This window comes from Eublepharis macularius, chromosome 16 (assembly GCF_028583425.1).
Source record: "Eublepharis macularius isolate TG4126 chromosome 16, MPM_Emac_v1.0, whole genome shotgun sequence".
NCBI lineage: Eukaryota > Metazoa > Chordata > Lepidosauria > Squamata > Eublepharidae > Eublepharis > Eublepharis macularius.
The window spans coordinates 47227672-47248826 of NC_072805.1; the positions used below are offsets into that span (position 1 = coordinate 47227672).

General features: G+C 53.2%; 2 protein-coding genes across 3 annotated transcripts in view; one reads left to right on the forward strand and one right to left on the reverse strand.

Annotated features, from left to right (window-relative positions):
* Position 1: 1 nt before the first annotated feature.
* On the forward strand, positions 2 to 9622 carry CTU2 (cytosolic thiouridylase subunit 2). Of its 2 annotated transcripts, none has more exons than XM_055000143.1 (15): positions 2 to 111; positions 1567 to 1641; positions 2138 to 2216; positions 2313 to 2372; positions 3117 to 3177; positions 3419 to 3528; positions 4778 to 5082; positions 5685 to 5820; positions 5988 to 6119; positions 6497 to 6588; positions 7294 to 7397; positions 7904 to 8036; positions 8138 to 8207; positions 8701 to 8759; positions 9310 to 9622. In XM_055000143.1, the coding sequence occupies exons 1-15, from the start codon at positions 44 to 46 to the stop codon at positions 9377 to 9379; spliced, it is 1554 nt and encodes a 517-aa protein (XP_054856118.1). In that variant the 5' UTR covers positions 2 to 43; the 3' UTR covers positions 9380 to 9622. The 2 variants fall into 2 exon arrangements, with proteins under 2 accessions (XP_054856118.1, XP_054856119.1); XM_055000144.1 differs by having other exon boundaries at positions 9313 to 9622.
* Positions 9623 to 10290: 668 nt separating this feature from the next.
* The window catches only part of PIEZO1 (piezo type mechanosensitive ion channel component 1), a 97698-nt gene continuing 86833 nt past the window's right edge, over positions 10291 to 21155 (reverse strand). The window contains exons 41-52 of the mRNA XM_055000215.1: positions 20045 to 20156; positions 19498 to 19645; positions 18742 to 18956; positions 18495 to 18653; positions 16947 to 17094; positions 16341 to 16529; positions 15430 to 15522; positions 15069 to 15241; positions 14061 to 14183; positions 13704 to 13783; positions 11831 to 12029; positions 10291 to 11221 (exon numbers count right to left, since the gene is read on the reverse strand). Coding sequence (XP_054856190.1) covers positions 10972 to 11221; positions 11831 to 12029; positions 13704 to 13783; positions 14061 to 14183; positions 15069 to 15241; positions 15430 to 15522; positions 16341 to 16529; positions 16947 to 17094; positions 18495 to 18653; positions 18742 to 18956; positions 19498 to 19645; positions 20045 to 20156 — 1889 coding nt within the window. The 3' untranslated portion in view covers positions 10291 to 10971. The remainder of the gene's footprint in view (positions 11222 to 11830; positions 12030 to 13703; positions 13784 to 14060; positions 14184 to 15068; positions 15242 to 15429; positions 15523 to 16340; positions 16530 to 16946; positions 17095 to 18494; positions 18654 to 18741; positions 18957 to 19497; positions 19646 to 20044; positions 20157 to 21155) is intronic.

A 21155-nucleotide genomic window follows, 5' to 3' on the forward strand; every position in this document is an offset into this window, starting at 1 on the left:
GGAAGCGAGGCCCTCTAGGCAGTGAGGCCGGTACCCGGCCGGGATGTGCGAATCGGAGGAAGGCGGCGGCTGCGGCGGCGGAGGGCGGCCGGCCAGGGCCCCGCGTGGCGGGTGAGGGCGGGGCGCAGGGGCTGGCCAGGCGGATCTGGGGGTTGCCACCTCCAGGGTGGGAAGTCCCTGGCGCTTTGGGGTGGAGCCTGGGGAGGGCAGGGGTTGGACCCAAGCAAGCCCGTCCTCCAAAGCACCTGGAGGTTGGCAACCCCGGTTTGTGGGTGGGGCATTGCCAGTGTGAGCGGGGGCATGGCTGTGAGAAAACAAAAGCCCCGCCTCGGAATTCAATATTGTCCTGCCATACCCGCGGAACTCCCTGCCCCTGGATGTTGGAAGTGTCCCTCATGTCTTCTTTCTTCCTGCAATAACAACAGCAATAACATTCGATGTATTAACGCCCTTCAGGACAAATTAATGCCCACTCAGAGCAGTTTACAAAGTATGTCATTATTATCCCCACAACAACAATCACCCTGTAAGGTGGGTGGGCCTGAGAGAGATCTGAGAGAGCTGTGACTGATCCAAGGTCCCCCAGCTGGCTTCAAGTGGAGGAGTGGGGAATCAAACCTGGTTATCCAGATTAGAGTCCTGCGCAGAAGTCTCTTATTTATTTACAGCAGGGGCGGAGTCAAGTGGCACCTTAGAGGCTGACAAGGTTTTAAAGTCAAAATGGGTAGTCAAGATTTTCAGGATCCATGCTTTCAACAGTCAAAGCTCCCTTATTTAATTTAATTTATTAGATATCTTCCCACCCTCCCTGCGAATGGGTTCAGGGAGGGTTACAATATTATACAGTAGTGCAATAAATTAAAACAACAATACACAATAAAAGATAAAATATACAATTTCATAATTCTAATACAAAAGTTAAAACCACAATCTAAGATGCAGCTTGTGATGGTTTACCATAATACATTCCACTGAAGTTAGATGCCAGCAACCAAACCTGTCTGAAGAAGGGATTTCCAACTCTCGAAAGCTTGTACTCTGAACATCTTGTTGGTGTCTACTGCTTTAGGTGGGTAGCTGTGTTGGCCTGCAGTAGAACAGCAGGATTTAAGCCCAGTAGATACCCAGACTGGAGTCTGGTGGCACCTTAGAGACCAACTAGCTTTCCAGAGTCAGATGCCTGTTGTTTGAAGAAGGGAGCTCTGACTCTCTAAAGCTCACATCCTGAAAATTTTGTTGGTCTCTAAGGTGCCACTGGACTCAAATCCTGCTGTTTTGTTGCCGACCCGAAACTTACTTATATACAGTATTTATAGTCTGCTTTTCTCATTGAGACTCAAGGCAGATTGCACAGTGTAAATTAGTGCAAGCCATAAAAGTAAGACATCCAATAAATGAAGTAATGGGACTAGGATTTCAGAAATCTGAAATAAAGCATGAGTATTAAATGTGTGTTAACAATGGCAAAAAAATGGAATTGCAAAGGTAGAGAATAATAGAGAGAGAGCAAAGTAATACATACAGCAAGCAAGTTATTTATGTGATCCGTTCTTTCTCTTTCTACAGCCGCCCTCTAAAGTGCATGAAGTGCAAAGAGGGACCTCCAGTGCTGATTATCCGTGTTGGAGATGCTTTTTGCAAGTAAGGACTGGGGATGGTAGAAGCAGTAGGCACTGGGCACCGTAGCCTTGACCTTGCTGCGACTTGCTGCCATGCTGCAAGGCTCTTGAAAGCCTTGGGCCAGATGATCACCACCAGCCCATTCCTTAATGTTAACCAGAATTCCTGTTTGCCATGAGCTGCTTCTTTACGGGTCGAGGGGAGATATCTGGGGTTATATCTTCAGGGCAGGGTGAGCAGTGTAAAAAAAAATCCCCACTTTGCTGGCTGTCAGAAGGAGCTGTTGCAAGTGAGGAGCAGGAGCTGCCTAAAATGAGAACTACCCCAAACTTGCCTGCAAATGTTCTGCGTGCTCCCCCTCCAGTTTGTAAGTGGCTTTAGATTCTCCTGAGTAACTTGTCTTTTTTTCTGTTCTCTTTGTTGCACTCACTCCAGCGAATGTAATGCAGGTTTCTGGAGTGCTTTGATTCCAGACAGTTACTGACTAATTTTTTACAGGTGCCCATTTTGATTGCAGGGCATGTTTCAAGGATTACTTTGTCCACAAGTTCCGTGCCCTGCTTGGGAAGAATCGCTGCATTTTCCCCGGAGAGAAGGTCTGGTCTGATTATTTCTTGGCGGTGGAAAAAATGACTACAAAAGACAAGGGCAGTTTGTAATAACCTTGTCTTGCTTTCCCTCCTTTCCCGCAGGTTCTCCTTGCATTTTCTGGTGGACCTGCCTCCAGTGCCATGGTGCGGCAAGTCCAAGAGGTATCTCCCCGACTCCCTGTGGGGCCTAGCAGCGTCTGTGGTTGGTCGGTTGAGCGAGCCAGTCAGGGGCTGGCATTTAGCATAACGATTCTCAAACTGGGTGGTTAATCCATCTGTGGGTATCGAGTGCCGTGAAAGTGTGTGTGTGTGTGTTGGGTGGGGGGTGGGGGTGTTTCCAGCTACAACAGCTCATTCCCCCACCTGCCTCCCTCCCTGATGGGTCGGTTTTTAGGCAGGATTCTGAAATGCTCAGCTGTAGCGTTTTTTGTAATCCCTAATCTGCTAAAGAGGTGAGAGGCAGAAACATCTCTAGAAAGGGGCCGAAGCTGAAAACCTTTGGGAAAGGGGGGTTCAGGAGTATCTAAGGGTGACAAATTAATACAAAGGGGGGGGGGAAAGTGGCCCTACTGGTGGTGGTGGTGGTGGTGAGGAAAGCAGGCTAGATCTGCATCTCCCTCCTGTGTTTTAAAATGTGTATGTGCGCACATGTATGTGGCATGTACAGCGCTGAAATTCAGAAACACACAGGCAGGAGTCATGGGGTTTCCAAAATGAACGGAGGGAATCCTTCAGGTGCCAAAATCCCGATTCCACCTGGTGATGACTTATGCCTCGTGTGGCCCAGATGACTTGCTTCCACGGAGGAAAATAATTAATCCATGCCATGGCGATTACGTGTATTAGTAGATGCCCAGCCGCCCCATTTGTCACGGTCATTGATCGGCCTTGCCTCTTGCTTCTCAGGGCCTGAGTCGGGAAGCAGCCAAGAAGCTCCGCTTCAAGCCCGGCATCCTCTTCGTTGATGGTAACGCCTGTTCTGTGTCTTCCCTTTGAGGCCTGGCACAACAGAGGCCGGTAGTGCTGGGCCAGCCCTTAAGCAAAGGCAGCTTGGGGTAGAACGGTCTGGCCTTAACAAACAAACAAGCAAACCCCTTTTCCAAAGTGACTGCTAGAATTCAGTGTTAGGGTTACGACTGTCTCTGGGGCTAGGCTAGATGTCTTCCGGTTGCTCTCTAACCGTCATGCCGCCATTTCTTGCTGTGTAGAGGGAGGCGTGTGTGGACAGGGCCTGGAGAAGAGAGGAGAGGTGCGCAGTCAGCTGGAGAGGATCCTGCGAGCCACAGGGTTTCCCTACCACTTGGTGAACTTGGAGGAGGTAAGGAAGACGCCACCCAGCCGCAGGGCTGTCCGTTTCAGCCCTCCCCCCGCCCCCTTCCTGCTGGAGTTCCTCCATTTCAGCATGCTGGCTCTTACAGCCTGAGATAACCAAGCTCATTTTAGGTTATTAGTAATGGAACAAGGTTGCTGATTCCTTTGCACGGTGGTGATACACTCAGCCTTTGGCACTGACCCCTCACCTTTTTGTCTGTTCCAAATGAGCTGCCCGTCAGCTTCATTTAGTGTTGACGGGCAGCTCATTTCTATAATTTGGGGAGAGAGTTTTCTCCCCCTATGCTATTAATAGCAGGATATGAGTCCAGTGGCGCCTTAGAGACCAGCATGGGGAGAAACCATCTGCAGGACCGTCTCTCCCCATATATTCCCTGGAGGACACTGTGATCAGGAGATAAACAGCTGTTGGTGGTCCCTGGCCCCAAGGAGGCCCACTTAGCCTCGACCAGAGCCGGGGCCTTTTTGGTCCAGGCTCCCAACTGCTGGAACGCTCTGTCTTCTGAGAACAAGGCCTGGCAAGACCTACTATCTTTCCGTTAGGGCTGTAAGACAGCTGTTCTGCCAGGCACATGGCTAAAGTGCCGGCCTGAAACAACAAGGGGTGTATAAAATCTAACCGTCCTTGCAAAGGCTGTCCACCATCCTGTTTTAGTTTGTAAGGCTGACTGCATAACTAGAAATACGTTTTTATTTTAATGATGTTTTTAAATGTTTTATGGAAGTGGAATTTTACTGTATTTTAATGGGTTATTGTATTTTATTGTATTTTAATGGGTGATCCGCCCTGAGCCCACTCGCGGGGAGGGTGGAATAGAAATGTGAAATAAATAAAATAAATAAATAACAAGATTTTCAGAGTGTAAGCTTTCGAGAGTCAGAGCTCCCAAGGGGACTTTGCACACTGAAAATGTTGTTGGTCTCTAAGGTGCCCCTGAACTCATATCATGCTGTTCTACTGCAGGACAGCACAGCTCTCCACCTAAACGATGCGTTTACTAATTTCAGAAACCTCTAAGCTGTGTCTCTGCCCTTTGTTTTCTCCCCCCCCCATCTTGCCCCAAGCAAATGAGCTCCAAATGTCCTTAACGTTTCCTTCCCAAAAGCAGAGTCACCTTTAAGGTTGAGCAGAAAGCATTTCCTTCTGACCACCCACTGCTCTGCTTCTGCTTGTGCTTAATGGCTCCTGGGGCTTCTGTGGTGGCTGAATGGGGCCTCCCCATGTCATTCGGCAGGTGTTTGGCCTTCCTGGTTCCATCTTGCGTGCAGTTTCTCACAGTGCCACAGACCACAGCCAGAGCTACAAGGAAGCTGTGGATGGTTTCATACAGCAGCAGGAGCTGCTGCAGTGTGAGAGGACTGGGGGCCCCGGGGAGTCTCTGCCAGGCCGGCTGGCAGAGCTTAGCATACAAGACCCTTCTGAGAAGGAGACAGCGGAAGTCCCCGGGCCTCTGTCCATATCACACACTGCAGAACTGACTCGCCTCTTCGGAGCGGTGAAGACACTGACTGCCAGAGAGGAGCTCCTGCAAACCCTCCGGTGAGTTCCCGGCCTGGCGCGGGGCGGGGGGGGGGGGGCTTGCCTCGAGTCTGAGTGCGGCCGGATGAGTTCCTCGCAGGCATTAGGCCCAAGGACTTACGGAGCCTCCTCATGCAGAAGTAGTCATCCTTCGAAACCTAGTTCTGGAAGGCAACACTGGGAAAGCCCTTGGCCTTTAGGTCCTGCTTGGCGGCCCTCCAGGCCAACTGGTTGGCCATCACCATGTGAAACAGGACTAGAAGGGCGAGCGGTCTGGCCCAGCAGGGCTCTTTTGATATTCTTAAGGAGGGGCAAATCAGTGAAATCCTTTGGATTGGTCCTGACAAGTTCCCGTTTTCTGTTTAACTCACTCAATAGGGGTTATTGTACTGATACAAACCCAATGATGGAGCATCCACACCAAAACTGAAAGCTTGTAGGGAGGGAGGGCGCACGGAGGCAAGGCAACAGCTGGCCCGATGGCTGCAGGGCTGCTCTGACTTGGCCTGTTGGCGCAGTGTAGCCTTGTCTTGCTTCCTCTGTGGCTTGTGGGTGAGGGGGGGCGGGGTTATCAGGCCCCATTTGGCCCCTGCAGTAGATAGAACAGCCCCTTTCCTCTTCAGGAACCACCTGATCCTACATGTGGCCCGGACAAGCGGCTACACCAAAGTTATGATGGGGGACAGTTGTACCCGCGTGGCTGTCAAACTGCTGACCAACCTCTGCCTGGGCCGGGGGGCCTTCCTTGCCGGAGACACGGTGAGAGCAGGGCCTGCACTCTGGCCCTCCCTTCTGTCCACACTTCAGTCCCCCCGCCACAGGCCCGGCCTCCCTGGTTCCTTTGGACCCTCCTGAGGCCCAGCAGGAACTGCTCTGACGCCTGCTCCCCTCCTCACCCCCCTCTTCTTCTTCTTCCCCCCCCCCAGGGCTTTTCGGATGGCCGCCATGGCGATGTGCTCGTGTTGCGGCCTATGCGGGAGTATTCCGCCAAAGAGATCGCCTTCTACAACCGCCTCTTTGGGGTGCCTGCCATTTTCACACCCGCTCTGGCTACCAAAGTAAGGGAGGGGCCTGCAGCTTTGGGTCACATCTGACATTCACTTGCTGCTCCGGGTACCTGTAGGACAGCCCTTCCTCACAGCAGGCGCAGGGGAATGCTCGTCTTTCGCTGACCGTACCTTTTAGTTGAGTAGTCTCACCGGCCCTGCTTTGGTGTCTGTTTTATGTGGAGGGATGGCTTTAGAAAACTCCCCCCCCCCCCGTAAGCTAGCCAGTCTTGTTTATCTTGGCCTTGTGTTTTGGGATACGTGGGTCTAAGCATTAGCCACCTCACTTTCGCGGTGTGGGGTCCGGTAAAGGAAGAGGGAGGTGCTCGGCTTCTGGGCCCTCCCCCCTCCTGCAGGGATGCAGTGGCCTTGTCCTCCTCTCGCTGTAGGCCCCTGACCGAGCCAGTATTCACCGCTTGATCGAAAGCTTCCTCTGTAAGCTGCAGTCGGATTTCCCCTCCACCGTCAGCACTGTCTACCGGTGAGTCGTCCCCCGTCCCGTCCCCCCCGCTCGCTAAAGAGGAGCAACCTCATGCCACCGGAAAGTGGGGAGGGGGAAGTATTTCCTGCCATGCGGACCTTCCTTCCGCCAGGCTGGCTTGCTTGCCTTGCGAGCAGGGCTGTGGGCACTGGCCCCGATCCCCAGCCGCCACAGACTGCGTTGCGTACAGCAGGCTGCTCAGCCGCGCAAGCGCCCTTTTGTGAAGCTTACTCTGCAGGGCACTGAAGTCCAGCTGCTTTCCTGCTCTGGAGATGATCAGACACTGCCGGCGGGATTTCAGGCGGCCTTTGCCCGTTTTTAGGGCTCTTTAAAAGGTTTTTAGCTACTGGCCTCCGGGGAGGGCCGTTGCCTGCAGACACTCTTTGTGGCCCTTCCCTGTGGCCTTTGTGGCAGCCCCGAGTGCGCACAGGCCTGCTTTCTGCCCCGCACTGGCTCCTCTGCTGGGCCCCGGGCTCTCCCGGTGTCATTCCTCATTTCTGCTACTTAGGAGTCTCTTTTTAAGGGGTGGATCCTGAGTCCTCCTGCATGTAAAAGCAATGATGTGCCACAGCTGCTTCCCTGAAGGTGGCAAATGCAGGCATGGTTAGGGGGCATGAGTGGAAGAATCCAGGTGGGGGTGGGGGGCACAGAAGAACCCGTGCTTTGCAAGGCACTCCCTGATGCCGAGTCCGTTCCGTTCTGCAGGACAGGTGAGAAACTCGGGGCGGCCCCTGGAGATGACGACTCTGACGGAGCCACAGAACCCGAGCGCTGCCTCCTGTGCCTCTGCACCCTCGATACCAACGTCGGTATGTGGGGATGGCCTAGGGGCATGGCGGGGAGGTTGCTGGAGCCTGCTTGCGGTCGGTCTTCCAGCTGTGGAGAAGGGCACGCGCTTGGATTCTGTTCGGCCTTGGAGGAACTAAAAGGCCAGCTGGTTCCTTCCTTCCCCCTCCAGGCGGCACCACCAATTTCCTTCCCCAAATCAGCTCAACAACAGCCCACTCCCAACTGCTGAAGCTGCAGCACACCCAGGGGCTGATCTGTCCCAAGCAGCGGCCAGCCCCTGGGGCTCCTGCAAACCTGTCTCCCGAGCAACAGCTACGGCTGGAGGAGAGGAATCCATGCAGGGTGCGCAGCCGTACTTCCTCCTCCTAGCGTGACTTGTGGGAGGCATAGCAAGACCCCCCGGAGTGTGGATGCACAAAACATTCTGCTGACCAAGTCGAGGGATCCAGTGCTGGCTTTTGGCCCACGCTTGGCTCCGGAAGACGGTCCGGAATTTTCCAGTGTGTTAACTCTGCTTTTCCTGCAGTTGACGGCTCCTCCTTGCAGTCCACGCTGCTGTCGGAAGAGCTGTGCCAGAAGCCACCACTGTCAGCTGGAAGCAGCTGCTGCGAAGATGCGCCCACCCAGACAGGCTGCTGCAAGGCCCCTCCAGTGGCAGGGTAAGGAGCAGCTGACTCCAGAAAGAACGGAGGGGAGGGGAGACGATGCCTGCTACATTTGACAACATGGCCCTGCCTTGCTTGCTTTCCTTCTTCCACAGCGCCATTCCACCCCAGGTCTGGCTTCTCCCACTGCTGTGCTACAGCTGCCGGCTGACCATCAAAGACATGGTAAGTGTGGGCAGGGGAGGGGCAGGGCTGCTTGCTGCATTCACCAACCAGGCATCCTAGGAAGAGCCCCGTGGCTTCCTGTTCCAAGCTTCAGGGCAGTGGCTTTCCCATTGTGCGTCCAGAGAGGGAGACTAGGCTTCCCCAGCTCTGTCTGACTGTTGTTTCATCTGCTGTGGCGGGTGCCTGTGTGTGTAAGGGGCGTGTTGAGAGCACCAGGCAGAAAAACTAGAGATGGTGCTTGGCCCCCCGGCCACCATGTGGACAAGAAGGGTTCTTGGCTAAAGACAGCAGCTGCAGAAGTTTGGTTCAGAAAGATACTCCCAGGTTGTCAACCCCCAAGTTGAGGTCCTCTGGGGCAGGGGGCGTCCTGCCTTCTGCTTCATGTTTACCATATGGGGTAAACATGATATGGCGGTTCGGCCTAACTTGCTCTTGGGGAGCCCTTAGCTCTGCCTTTCAGCCCTGCCCATTCTTAGATGCTCTCCTTCTGCAGAGCTGCCTGGAGCCTCTCCCACCGTACATCCACTCCGAGGCTGAACGCCGGCGACGCAGGTACGAGTTCAGCAGGAAGCTGAGGAGGGGTGTGAGCATGCTGAACCAGGGAGAAGCACTTGAGTCCCAGCACTGTGTCCTTTGGGGAAGGCACCTCAAGGCAGTTTCCACACATGCCCCCCACTCCCAAGGCTGGATAGAGCAGCAGGGCCTCCGAACCTCCAAGGCAATGAGGGGCAGATTGGAAAGGTCCGGGGTAGGGACGGCCCCCTTGGGGTAAATGACAGTGCTAAACTCTGGCTCGGATCTTTGCCTTGGCAGCCAGGAATCTACATAGCCACAACCACTGCTCAGCCCTCTTCCTGAAGGGCATTAATAAAACTTCCTGCAGCTGAAGGGGTTCAGGCGCTTTGTAAGCTGAGCCTGGAGGCAGACCTTGCAGGGGAAAGGGGAGGGCACTGCAAAGCGTCCCTCCCGGTTTAGCCCACAATCCCCCCCCCAGATAACCCAGGAAGCATTCCTGCAGGTGGTCCCCTCTGGATGGGTTGTCTACTTCTCAGACTATTCCATGGAGAGTCAGGGGTGTGTCGTCTTCCTCCCCCCTCCCCAGCAGGGCTGCAATGAAGCAAGAAATCCAGGAGTTCCTGCTTGAAGATGACGAAGCCCCTCCTGCGAGCTGACAGCCCAAATAAAGTCCAGCACTGACTCCGCTTGTGGATTCCCCAGCTCTTTCCCTGCTAGGAGCTTTCCCAGCTCGGGGCTTTCCATTTCTCTCTGTGTTTTGACAACTTGTTTCTAAAACGAGCTAGTATAATCAGTTACTCTTTCTGGGGATCGAAGGTGTTTGTATCTGCGTACCTCGTTTTATGTGATTTTTATTGTATTTAAATAATTTTTAAAAAATATATATATATTAGTTTGAATTCAAGAGTGGCTGACCATGATTGAAGAGGATGGTGGAGGGCACGTTCACTGGTTACAAAAGAATCTTAAATCATTTTTGGTGTGCAAAGTGCTTAAGAACCCCTGGAGGATAAAGGCACCCACAAAAGAGATGGGCCACCAGTGCTTCTGGTGAAGGAGTCGCTGTCCCTTGCAGAGGCGCTGACTCCTCCATTGGCTTGATGCGGAACCCTTCTGCCAAAGGCTGTGCAGTGAAAAGTTGTTGAAGTTGGCACTGGTGCTCTCCCCTAGGAGTTGACCGTTCTGTGAACTGCTGCAAGAGCTTGAACACTGGGCTAGAAAGAGACTTGGGACACATTTCTTCTTCCATCTCTTGTTAAGGTTAAGATGGGTTGCCGTGTTTGTCTGTCTGTAGCAGTAGAAAAGAGCAAGAGTCCAGTAGCACCTAGACTAACAAAATTTGTGGTAGGGTAGGAGCTTTCTTGAGTTACAGCTCACTTCTTCAGATACAGGTTAGTTTGTTCAGCTGTGTGTCCTCCCCCCCCCCCCCGCCCCAAAGTGCAGGGACTGGGGAGGAGGAAGTCAAGAATCCCCACTGCAGAAGCGTTTTGGGGAGTGGTGCGGGTGTCAGCTCTGTTGTCTGTCTGCGCCAGTGTAGTAGGATTCAGGACATGGTAGAGACGCAAACTTTAATTTTAATTTTTTTTATTATATAGATCTGTATAAATAAAACCACCTCCTTAGAAAAAAGTCTTTAGGGCCCAGCTGCCCCTTGTTCGCAGCAGCTGGGGCTGGCTGGTAGCGTTGCTGAGGCTGTGGCACTCACACGTGGGAGGGAGGGAAGAGGCAGGTGGGCTGGGAAGGTTTGTGGTTCTGTGAGGTCAAGGGGGGAGTGTTGTAGCCCCAGAGTGATGGAGGGTACAAGCAAGTTATTGCTGTGAACACACACTGGGCTTTCAGCAGCAGGGATTCCCCCTTCACAGTCAATCCCTAGCTGCTGTGCTGGCGCACCCTCTCTCCATTTCCCCTCTTGCTGCAAACATCCCAGCCAGGGAACCCAAGGCACAAGGGTGGGTGCATACCCCCTACCCCCTTCTAGAGCCATTTTTTAAAAAAAAGTTTATTTCAAAAAGTGACAGTGTTGTTTCCCTCCCCAAAGGCAGTGGGGCAGCAGGGATGGCTCAGAGGTCGGGCCGCCCCTCCTAGAAAGCCTTAGGCAAGGCAGGAGGAGGGGGAGAGGCAGTTTCCGAATCCGGCTGCTACTGGAGAGCTTTCCCTCCCAGTCCCTATTTAGATCCCCACGGAGAAAGAATGGCTCCGGAACGTCGCTTCTCCTGCATCGAGAGACCACGGTTCTCCTTCAGGCATCTCATTCCTTCTCCCGGGTCCACTTGATCATGGTCTCAGGCGAGCGGTACAGGAAGATGAGTTTGGCGTACAACTCCTCTTCCAGCTCCAGCTCCCCCGTCTCGCGCACCAGGAAGATGTCGTGGCAGAGTTTAAGGATGCGGTCGACGCACGGAAGCTCCTCAAACATGATGGAGTGCGAGATCTCGCTGAAGAAGCCGCGCACGAATTTGCCGATCACCAGCACAATGGAGACATACAGGCCCATGATGCTGCCAGAAACGGAGGAGAAGCAGAACGTGAGGGAGGGGTTCAGGGGCTGAGACACGCCCCCATCCGGCATGCACACGAAACACTGGCGCACCAGACCATTTTGCTTGGCCCCTGGACCGGTCCTCTACCCAAGGGGGTAAAACTGAGCTCTTCAAAGCCCAGCGTTCCAGATCTCAAATCAGTTCCTGGAGAGGCCACGTCAGAGCCCAGGGACTTTGGATCCCCTCTGCAGTGAAGGGGGAATATAGCGCCCACTCACCCCCGCTTCCCCAAAGATGAAGGCTCTTTTTTGGAAAGCTCAAGGACTATGATATCCAGCCCAAAGATCCCTGACCCAAAGATCAACATTTGCTTATTTAAAATACCTTTAACTCCATTGTTCCACCCAATTTGATTTTAAGGGCAGGTAACAAAAATCCCAAACCCGTGATTAAACGCAGTGAACAAAATGCACCACAGTTGTGGCAAATCATATTCAAGAAACAAGACTCGATCCACAGATCAGCTGTTTGAAAAAATTTCCAAACTCTGGTCCATGCAGTTCTTGAGCAAATTGCCCCAGAGCAGCAGTACTTGCAGCAGTAGCCCCTAAGGAGCAGGGCACTTACCCGTATCCTGCCAGAAAGCCCAAGCTGGGAGGGCTGACCTTGTCGCTGAAGATGACCATGGGTAGGATCCTGCAATCCCGGCGCTGACAGTTGGCCAGCTGGATCACCCACCACTCTAGGAAGCTGTCGCTGCTGTTGCCGGGCCCCACGCGCTGACGTTTGAGCTGCACTTCGACATCCAAGTAGCTGTCCTCTTCCTCTGCCAGAGCGGATGGAGGGAAGTGTGGAGTGAGGCTGTGGTGGAGACTCTGTGCCCACCACTGCAGGCGAAGGGCTTGGTGCCAGATGCCAAGGCCGCACACCTTGAGCCGCTGGCTGCCCTGGCACAATAATTACTCTAGTGCTTGACCAGCCCCATCCGTACCCCAGCAGGACCACCCCCCCCCTTTGCAGAAAGGTCAACTCAGGTTCCTCCCTAGCAGAGATGCTGGAATTTGCAGCAACAGCTCGAAAATCAGCAAGCGAGGGAAGAGAACGCTAGGATTTGTTCTCACCTGGGAAGGAAATATCCTTCCACAAAACATCGGGCAGGCAGGCCCTGAGGCACCCGCATATTTTTCCATCCACCTTTACCCCTACATGTCCCTGAAATGGTGGTGCAGGGAAATCCTTCCACCCCCCCCCCCAAGTCATCATAGCCCACAACTGAGCTCTTGGCGGGGAGGGACCCTACAAATTCTAAAGGCCCCTGTGAAATACAAACAACTTATCATGATGGAAAGCTATCCCCCCTTCCCCCATGGGAACTTGGACAGCCCCAGTGGTCAAGGAATGTGTGGCATTTAAGAAATCTGGCACCAGCTGGTCTAGCAGCAGCTGGTCAGGATTTTCAGAGCTCTGTAAGATGCCCCCCTGAAAATGCCCCCCACCCTGGGATGCAGGCAACCTCACAGCCTCAACAAGTGTCTTTGCCTCTTGCTTGTCCCATCTGCCTCCTCCCCGAGGAGGCTCCTTTTGGGGTGAAGTATACGCCAGGAGTTGCAATCACAGAGCTCCAACCACACACATGGATCGCTCTGAAGCTCATCTTGACCTGGCGTAGCTCCTTCCCAGAAGTGGCGGTGGTGGTGGGGGGCTTGTTAAGAGTTGTAACCTCCAAACACCACATATCATCCCCCTGTTTGCCCAACCCAACTTCGATAATACCCTGTTTGTAACTGCAAGCTGCCCTGAACCCTTCCTCCTGCATCATGCCAAGAAGAGAGAATGCTCAAGCAGCAACATCATCTCTGGGAGGGCCCACTATCCCCCTTCCCCCTATTCTGTTTGTATCTCGAGTCACCCCCCCCCTTTTTTTCCTGCTTGTCCTACTCTCCTGTGCGCCTGTGATGCAGTACCTGTCTTGGGATTTAACTTCTATGCAACACCTTGATTTTTTACGGCATTTGGAAATAACCAGTGGGCTGGATTTCCATTAATTCCCCCTCCTCACTGGAGACCCCCTCATGGCATTCCCCCCTCCCCCAGCAACAGCATTTCATGAAGATCAGCAGGCTGCAGAGGCTGGTGGGGGCAGGGGGAGAAGGCAAGTTCCACTCCAATATTGGAAAATTTAGTCTGGATGCAACCCAATGCTACCAAAAAAGCCACGCAAGAGGCTGTTTACTAACCTTCCCAGCCCCAGCTAAACAAGACAAACCATTTTATTCTTCCTCCATTTCTCTTATCTTTTTTTCAGTGAATGCCCCAATCACTGGAGGGAGGGAGTGCTGGTTTGTACCAACTGAGGCAGCATTCTCTGGCCCTGGTGCCCAGTTTTCAGAGCCTGCCACAGAGACCGACAACAATTCTCCTGGTGAAGGATGCCACAGAACGCAGTCAACTCGGGGGGTGCCCGGGCCTGGTGCCAGCCCAGCTTCTGCCCCAGCCTCACCTGGCAGCAGCTGCTTCACAGGGTTGGCTTCTGGGCCATTGGGAGCACGGATGTAAGGAGGAAAGAGGTGGGGGATTTTCCTGAAACAAGAAAAGGGGACAGAAGGATGGCAAGAAGCCTTTGCAGGAGACACAAACGCCGCACACTCAGAATCGCCACCCCCTTCCCTGGGACAGCTTTGTGCGTGATGCAGGGCGTATCTGCTAAGCGGCACCTGCCTTGTCACACACTGCCAGGATGCCTGAGCCCAAGTAGAGTGGAAGCAGAGCGTGTGCACGTGCACGCGCACACACACGGTTATCAACCCACACATTTTTTAAAAAAAGATCTGGACAGGAGTCCCTCCCTAGAACTCACACTGGGGCATCGTGGGTGCCCTGCAGCAGCCCCGCCAGATTCCTCCGCTCTGTACTGTTTGGCTTCAGCTCCGTTATGTGCTTCTCAGAGGTGTACTCCACTGTGCCCCCCTTGCCAAGGTCCCTGGAGAAGAAGGAAGCAAGGGGAGATGAAAGACAAGAGGGAACAGCATTTGAACAGCGGTGAATATGTCAGAAGAAACACCCCCATCCCTTTCCTACTTTGCAGGAAGAAAAAACAAGGGGCCTTAATAGCAGGGTGTAAAACATGTTTTTCTACACCCCCCCCTTAACATCTGGCTTGATGAAGAGTGCTGGAGAACTTTGCATGCTGTTTAGTATCCTTTTGTCTCAATAAAAAGTATCCCATGGCTTTTGTTTTGAACCAAGGCGGCTACTGGCACACTCTGCCCATTTCATTTGTTACGCTCGAGATGCTCCTGTGGGCTTCCACACATGCTGAATAATGCACTTTTAATCTGCTTTCAAGGCACTTCAGCGATGGTTTGCAAGTGGATTTTCCCATTTCACACAGGCTGATTCCGCACACGTTGGATAATACACTTCCAATCCTCTTTATTGATCATTTGGAACTGATTTTTTTGTGTGTGAAACAAAAAATCCACTTCCAAACAATTGCTAAAGTGCATTATCCAACGTGTGCGGAATCAGCTACACTAAAATCCATCTGCAAAGTGCCTTGAAAGTGGACTGAAACTGCATTATGCAACATGTGTGAACGTTGAGGGATGACATCTAATTCAGGGGCTAGGACCAGGTTCTGGAGTTCCACAGAACTCTTTTACAAGCACCGCTGGTTTGGAATGTTTAAAAAATCGGCGCACATGAAGCAAGCAGCCAGGCATAAACCTCCAGACCTGACACCACACTGGGCAACTTGGGGCCAAATTTGCCATTCCTTGGAAAGGCGTCCTCACAGTCCTCCCCTCACCACAAACCAGAGCCTCTCCTAAAAACAACAGCAGGATCCACAGCCACACAGAATTACCTCTGGAAGCTCCACGTAAAGCGCAGGGTGATATCCGAGGAACCGCTGTGCAGCTCTTCACGCAGCTGCTCCCGGCTGGGCGGGCTGATGCTCCAGAGCGAGCCGGAGCTGCCCTCGATGCGGGCCGTCACCAAATCCTCGTAGCCGTACAGGCTGATGAACTGCATGGCCACCTGCGGAGAAGACCGGAGGTGGGTGGGGGGACAGACACAGAGTCAGTGGGGTGGATTGCGGCTCCAAGTGTGGCAGCCGACAACGGCCATGCGCTATGCAATGGGGCTGGGGAGCTGGGGTCAGCACCACCACTGGCTGTTCGGGAGGGCCGCCCTTCCTGCCCAGCCTTCTCCTCCTGAGCACTCACCGGCTCGCGTTCAAACTTGTCCGTCAATGCTTCGTAATCCTTGGGGGTGAAAGCTTGGATTGACTGCTGCTGGGCACTCATGGTGAACAGGGGCTGGAAGAAAAAGGGCACCTGCGTGAGGAAAGGACCGTCCCGTGGGGCACCGATCCCACAGGGGGTGGGTTGAGGGCTCATTAAACAGGAAACCAGATCAGAACCCCCTGCGTGCTGGAGGCAAGAACCAGCAAGGGAGATCTCTCCACAAAACACCGAACAGCATTCACTGACGTGCACAAAGGCAAATTAGCTTGTGGAACTCATGGCGACAAGACGTGGTGATAGCCACAAGCCTGGATGGCTTTAAAAAGGCTTCGATAAAGTCATGGAGGATAGATCTATGAAAGGCTGTTGGAAACGACTGCTTGACAACCAGGAACATTGTATCTGGCGAGTGCAAATTGTGGGGGCGAGTCACAGGGAAAGATCTCACCTTGCCTGTGAGCATCGCTGAGGCCTCGGGCCACGCAGGAAAGAGGACACCAGAAAAGACCTTTGTTTTGGTCCAGCCGCTCTTTCTCTGTGCTTATTTTTTATGTATCTATTGTGTGCAAACCTCCTATCCTTTTGATGATCTTGAAGAGGCTTACAATACAACAACCATTCCAAGGGCTGCTAAACGACCTGAACTAGGCCACGAGGCAGAGCTCCTTGGCTGCTCTTTGCTTTGATCCCGCGGCCGCCACACTCCTCTCCCCGCCCCAGTCAACCGGCAGGCAGCAGTTTGCATTTCAATGCACTGAGTGGTGGTTTCACGGGCTGACGGCAGGTGGTGCCGCCCGTACGTTCTTCGTCGACAGGGACAGGAAGGAAGCCGTTCTGATGGGAGACCTTATGCTCAGAGAAGCGGGTACCGACCCACCCCACCCTCATACCTCATAACCCCCCAGTTTGAGGGTGACGGTGACATCAATGGGGTGGTTGACCACGCCCACCACAGAGCGGACGAGCGACATGAAGAGCAACGGGAACCAGATGATGCAGATGAGGAAGAGGATAATCAGTCCCCCCATGCCGTACTTGACAATCTTCTTCTTCTTCTGCCCCTTGGGTTGCGGGTATTTCTGCAGAGAAAGAGCAGCCCAGCACAGCAAGGGTGGTGTCAGTGCGGGAAGAGGGAAGGGCCGGGGCTCAGGAGAGCACGCCTGCAGCAGGCCCCAGCTGAAGGGTCTTGGGTAGCGAGAGCCGGGGCAGGCCCTTCTCGGCCAGAGATTACAGGGAGCCAGGGGCTCTGTGGATGGTCTGACCCTTCTTGTGTCTTGGGACGTCTGCACTTCCCCGCCTGGCTTTCATGCACAGCCCTGGTCAATGGCCACTTGAGCATGCCTTTCTAGGTTGCTTGGCCGTGGCCTTCCTGCATCCATACAGTGCGCAGCTCACCCTTCATGCGGGGTAATTAAAGTCCAGATCTATGGCACTACTCAGATCTACCTTGACAACACCAATCCCCAGCGTTTCCCCCCCCCCCTTTCTTCTCCCACCTTCTCTGTCTCTCGGCTGCACTTGATGATGAAGATGTTGGCATAGATATCTTCCACGCACATCCAGTCCGAGAGGGAGAGAGTGGTGTCGGTCCAGACCCAATCCATGACAGCCCGCAGCTCCACCAGGAACGGCACCAGGCGGAACCTGGGAGGGGGAAGAGATGGCAGGTCAGCCGGCCCCTCTGAGCCTCCACGCCTGAGCCTCTCCAGCCAAGCCTTCAGGTACCCCATGCAGCCTCTTTTCTCTCTGGTCAAGCTGCACACGGGCAGAGTGGCGTATTCAGGAACTGGGCGGACCTGCCTCATTGTTCAATTGAGCAAAACTCGGCTATCCTTTGATGGACCCCATGCCACCGCTGGAAACGGACACAGCTCAGCATTCCATAAAGGCCAATCAGACCCCCGCCTGCCCCTCCATAATTTCTACCATGAACCGAGATGCATGCAACACACACATGCAGATCACATCCACTACACACCCACTTTTTCTTTGTGTTGAATTAGGGTATTTAAAATTGGAATTCGGGATATGCCTGACACACACAAGCACTACCCTCAAACCTTCATCCTGTCTTTGCTTCGATTTACATTTTTATTACGGAGTTATGAGCTCTTTGGCATAGCCCTGATACGTGTGCCTACGTGAAACCATTTTTTTCTGTTTGGCCTTCCCTCACTGATCCCTCTTTTCTTCCTAGTGTTTTGTTTTTTTGTCTTTGTCTGTATTTCAGCTCCGGTTTTAATGGTTTCAATGTTGTGTTTTGTTGGTTTTGATGCTTTTTAAGACGTGACTTGATCATGTATGATTAAATTTGTTCGCTGCCTTGTGGCCCTTAAGAGGGCAGAAAGGTGGGGCATAACTTTTGTAAAATAAAAAAAAGTTTAACTGTATCTTTGCGACTTGTTAAGTGAGGGAGAAAGGACAGTGTGTCAAGGGATTTGGGGTGGCCGATTTTGCGGAGAGGGGCTGCGGCTCAGCAGAAGAGCGTCTGATTTGCAAGCAGAAAGCACTCAGTTCTGCCCCTGGCATCTCCAGTTAAAAGGCTGTGAAAGTGTCTTTCCTAAGATCCTAAGATCCTGGAGGACCACTGCCAGAGACAAGACCGACCTCGACCAAGCACCAGTCTGATTCAGGATAAGGTAGCCCAATGTGTGTGTGTGTTGTTAAATGTTTTAACCAGTTTGGAGTAGTGGTTAAGAGCAGCAGGACTCTAATCTGGAGAGCCCAGTTTGAGTCCCCACTCCTCCACTTGAAGCCAGCTGGGAGGCCGTGGGTCAGTCACAGCTCTCTCAGAGCTCTCTCAGCCCCACCCACCTCACAAAGTGATTGTTATGGGGATAATAATAACATACTTTGTAAACTGCTCTAAGTGGGCGTTAAGTTGTCCTGAAGGGCAGTAGATAAGCCAAATGTTGTTGTTATGATTCCTTCTTGTTTCCCCAAAACAGACAGCAGAGAAGCCACTCCCCACCCTCTTGCTCCACCCACGCTTACTCCTGGCTCAAGATCCCCCTCGTCCTCTCCCCGTCCCTCCGCAGCGTTACCCTTGGAAGAGGAAGAGGTTGAGGTGGTTGTATTTCTTGGTGAGGAAGTTCCCCAGGATGCGAGTGGGGTAGCCGCAGCGGATCTGGTAGGCCGACAGAGAAAAGTAGATGCATTTCACGAAGTACCAGAGCTGGGCCACGGTGTTCAAGCTAAACATCCTGGGGAGGAGAAACACAAGAGGGTCCCGTCAGGGCTGATCTCTCTCCTGGCAGCAGCACAGGGCGAGGCTGGGGGTGGAATCGGTACCTCTCAGTGACGGCTGGCAAGATGAAAAACATCCAGAGGTGGATGCCAAAGACCAAAACGATCTGGAAGAGCAGCTTGCCCAAGACGCTCTTGCGCAGGTAGAGCGCCCGATCGATGACCATGGTGGAGAACTGGATCAGCAGCATCACCAGGAAGGCCTCCGGCACTTGGTCATCCGAGAGAGACGACGTGATGTCGGCTGCGGCCGAGTGTTTCTGGGTGGGGACAGAATCCGGCCTGGCTGTGAGAGACGCGGCAGCCCAGCAGGCAGGAGGCAGCACCCCTCTGGGGCAAGGGTCCTCCAGCAGATCGGGCTTCACGTCTCAGGCAACCCCTCTGGGGTGCGTTACCCTCGCCCAGCAATCTGCAAAGTTTGGCTTGCCCGAAGTGAAAAAGAAAACTCACCCCTCCTCCGAAGGCAGCGTCCTGCCTCTTGCGTTGTGCTGCCCTGCAGAGGCACCCAAGCCCGGACAGCCTCAACGCTCTCCTCTTCCCTCCAAAGCTTCACACCACTTGGCAATGAGCCCCGTCGTCTCTTGTGGCACTTGCCAAACCAAAACGGCTGGTCAACCAGCCAACTGCCCAGGATATTTTATGGATCCCTCTCTGGTCTCTTCTTTGCTTCCCCTTCAAAATTCAGATTGCCAATTTCTGGGGCAGGACCAGACCTTTTTTTTTGGCTCAGTGTAAACTGTGAAGCTCCGCACAGAGCAATGCATTGCAAATATTAATGTTGCTAACAGCAAACCCACGTACCCCAAAAGCCCAGAATCCAAAGATGATGATGATAAAGTCGACCACATCAGCCAGGAACATGAGGGCATAGACGTCTGTGGCGGCCCGGTACTCGCTGTGTAGAATGTCCCAGAAGAACTGTCGCACCGGCTGGTACACAACTTGCAGCCTGGAAAAAGAGTGAGGCAGGCAGGGTAAGACGCTTTGGAGTTCCTCTGTTCCCTTCCATGCCACTCAAATGTCACCTATTGTCAGGGACATCTCTAAGCAGGAAACCATGTTCTAAAGTAATCTCTACGGTTTAGTGGTAAAATTTGTGATCTGCCTGCAGGGCATCCCTTGAAGTAGCAGGGCAGGAAGAGAGTCATTGCCCGTGATCTCGGAAAGCCAGGCCAAATACAGCAAGCTAGAAGGACTGAGTGTTTGACTCGGCAGAAGGCACCTTTCTGATGTTGACGTTATTGCAGCTGCGTTCAGAATGCATCGGACCTGCCTCCTGTCAGGTGGGCAGACCTGGTACCCCCCCCCCCCAGCTTCCCACCCCCTTGAAGCCCAGGTTGCCACTTACGCAGAAACGCAGACACGTTTTGCTCTGAGTCCAGCAGCCTTCAGTTTCTCCTGGGCTGGACTTGACTTCTCTTGCTCCTGCTCCTCTTCCCGTGGCTGCTCCCCTGGCTCTTCTGAGAACAGGCCAGAGAGTACACATGCACAAGTGTTAGCTTTGGGGGCAGGCAATGAGTTGTGGCTGTGCACAGCTACAGGCATGGAATCTCGGTGAGTCCCACCGAGATCTCCACCAACATGCTGCAGAGTGGGTCACAGGCACCACAGTGGGGGGTGGGAGAGCATGGCGCAGCGGTACAGCATGCACAGAGGGTCCCGAGTTCAGCCCCTGGCAGCTCCGGTTTTAAAAGGCTTAAACCGTAGGTGACATGAAGGGCCTCCACCTGAGACCCGGGAGAGGGGCTGCCCGTCAGGCAAGACTGTCCTTGAGAGACCCCGGGTGGGGCAGGGGGCAAGATTTGGGAGAAGGCAGCTCCATGTGTGGCCATATGGCCCTCACTGAACTGCCCCACCCGATCAATCTCTTGAAGACTTTACTTGGTTGGGTATTCCAGAATACCATGAAACTGGGAGCTGGGAGTATATTTTAATGCTTAACTATTAAATTCTCTCTGGAATTGTTTTATCTGTTTGGCTACCTTATGTTTATACTCTGATGTGATCCGCTCTGGGCCTGCTAGCAGGGAGAGCGGAATGTAAGTGCAATAATTAAATTAAATTAATTAGACATATTTATTATTTTGGGAACGTCTTGGCTGCCATTCTACTATCCAAATGGTTAACGGCACAAAAACCAAAAAAGATAAAAATGCACACACAACAAACCAAAAACAATCGGTCAGCGATCTGAAAGAACAACCCGCAACAGCCGAAGAATAGGTCCAAACCGTAAGAAAACGGAGGAGTTCTTAGGAACTGGAGGGGTCGAAATTCCAGATTCAAGCATCAGTATTTGACATACTGTTGCCTGCACAGAGCCTGGGGAGGGCAGACAGAAAATGCCAAGGAAATGGGGGGGGGGCGGTCCAGCCGTGTAGGGAACTGCGGCTGCCCAAAGGAGCCTCTTCACACACCCCTCCCACTGAGGCCTCCCAGCATCCTCGAGTCACTCGTGG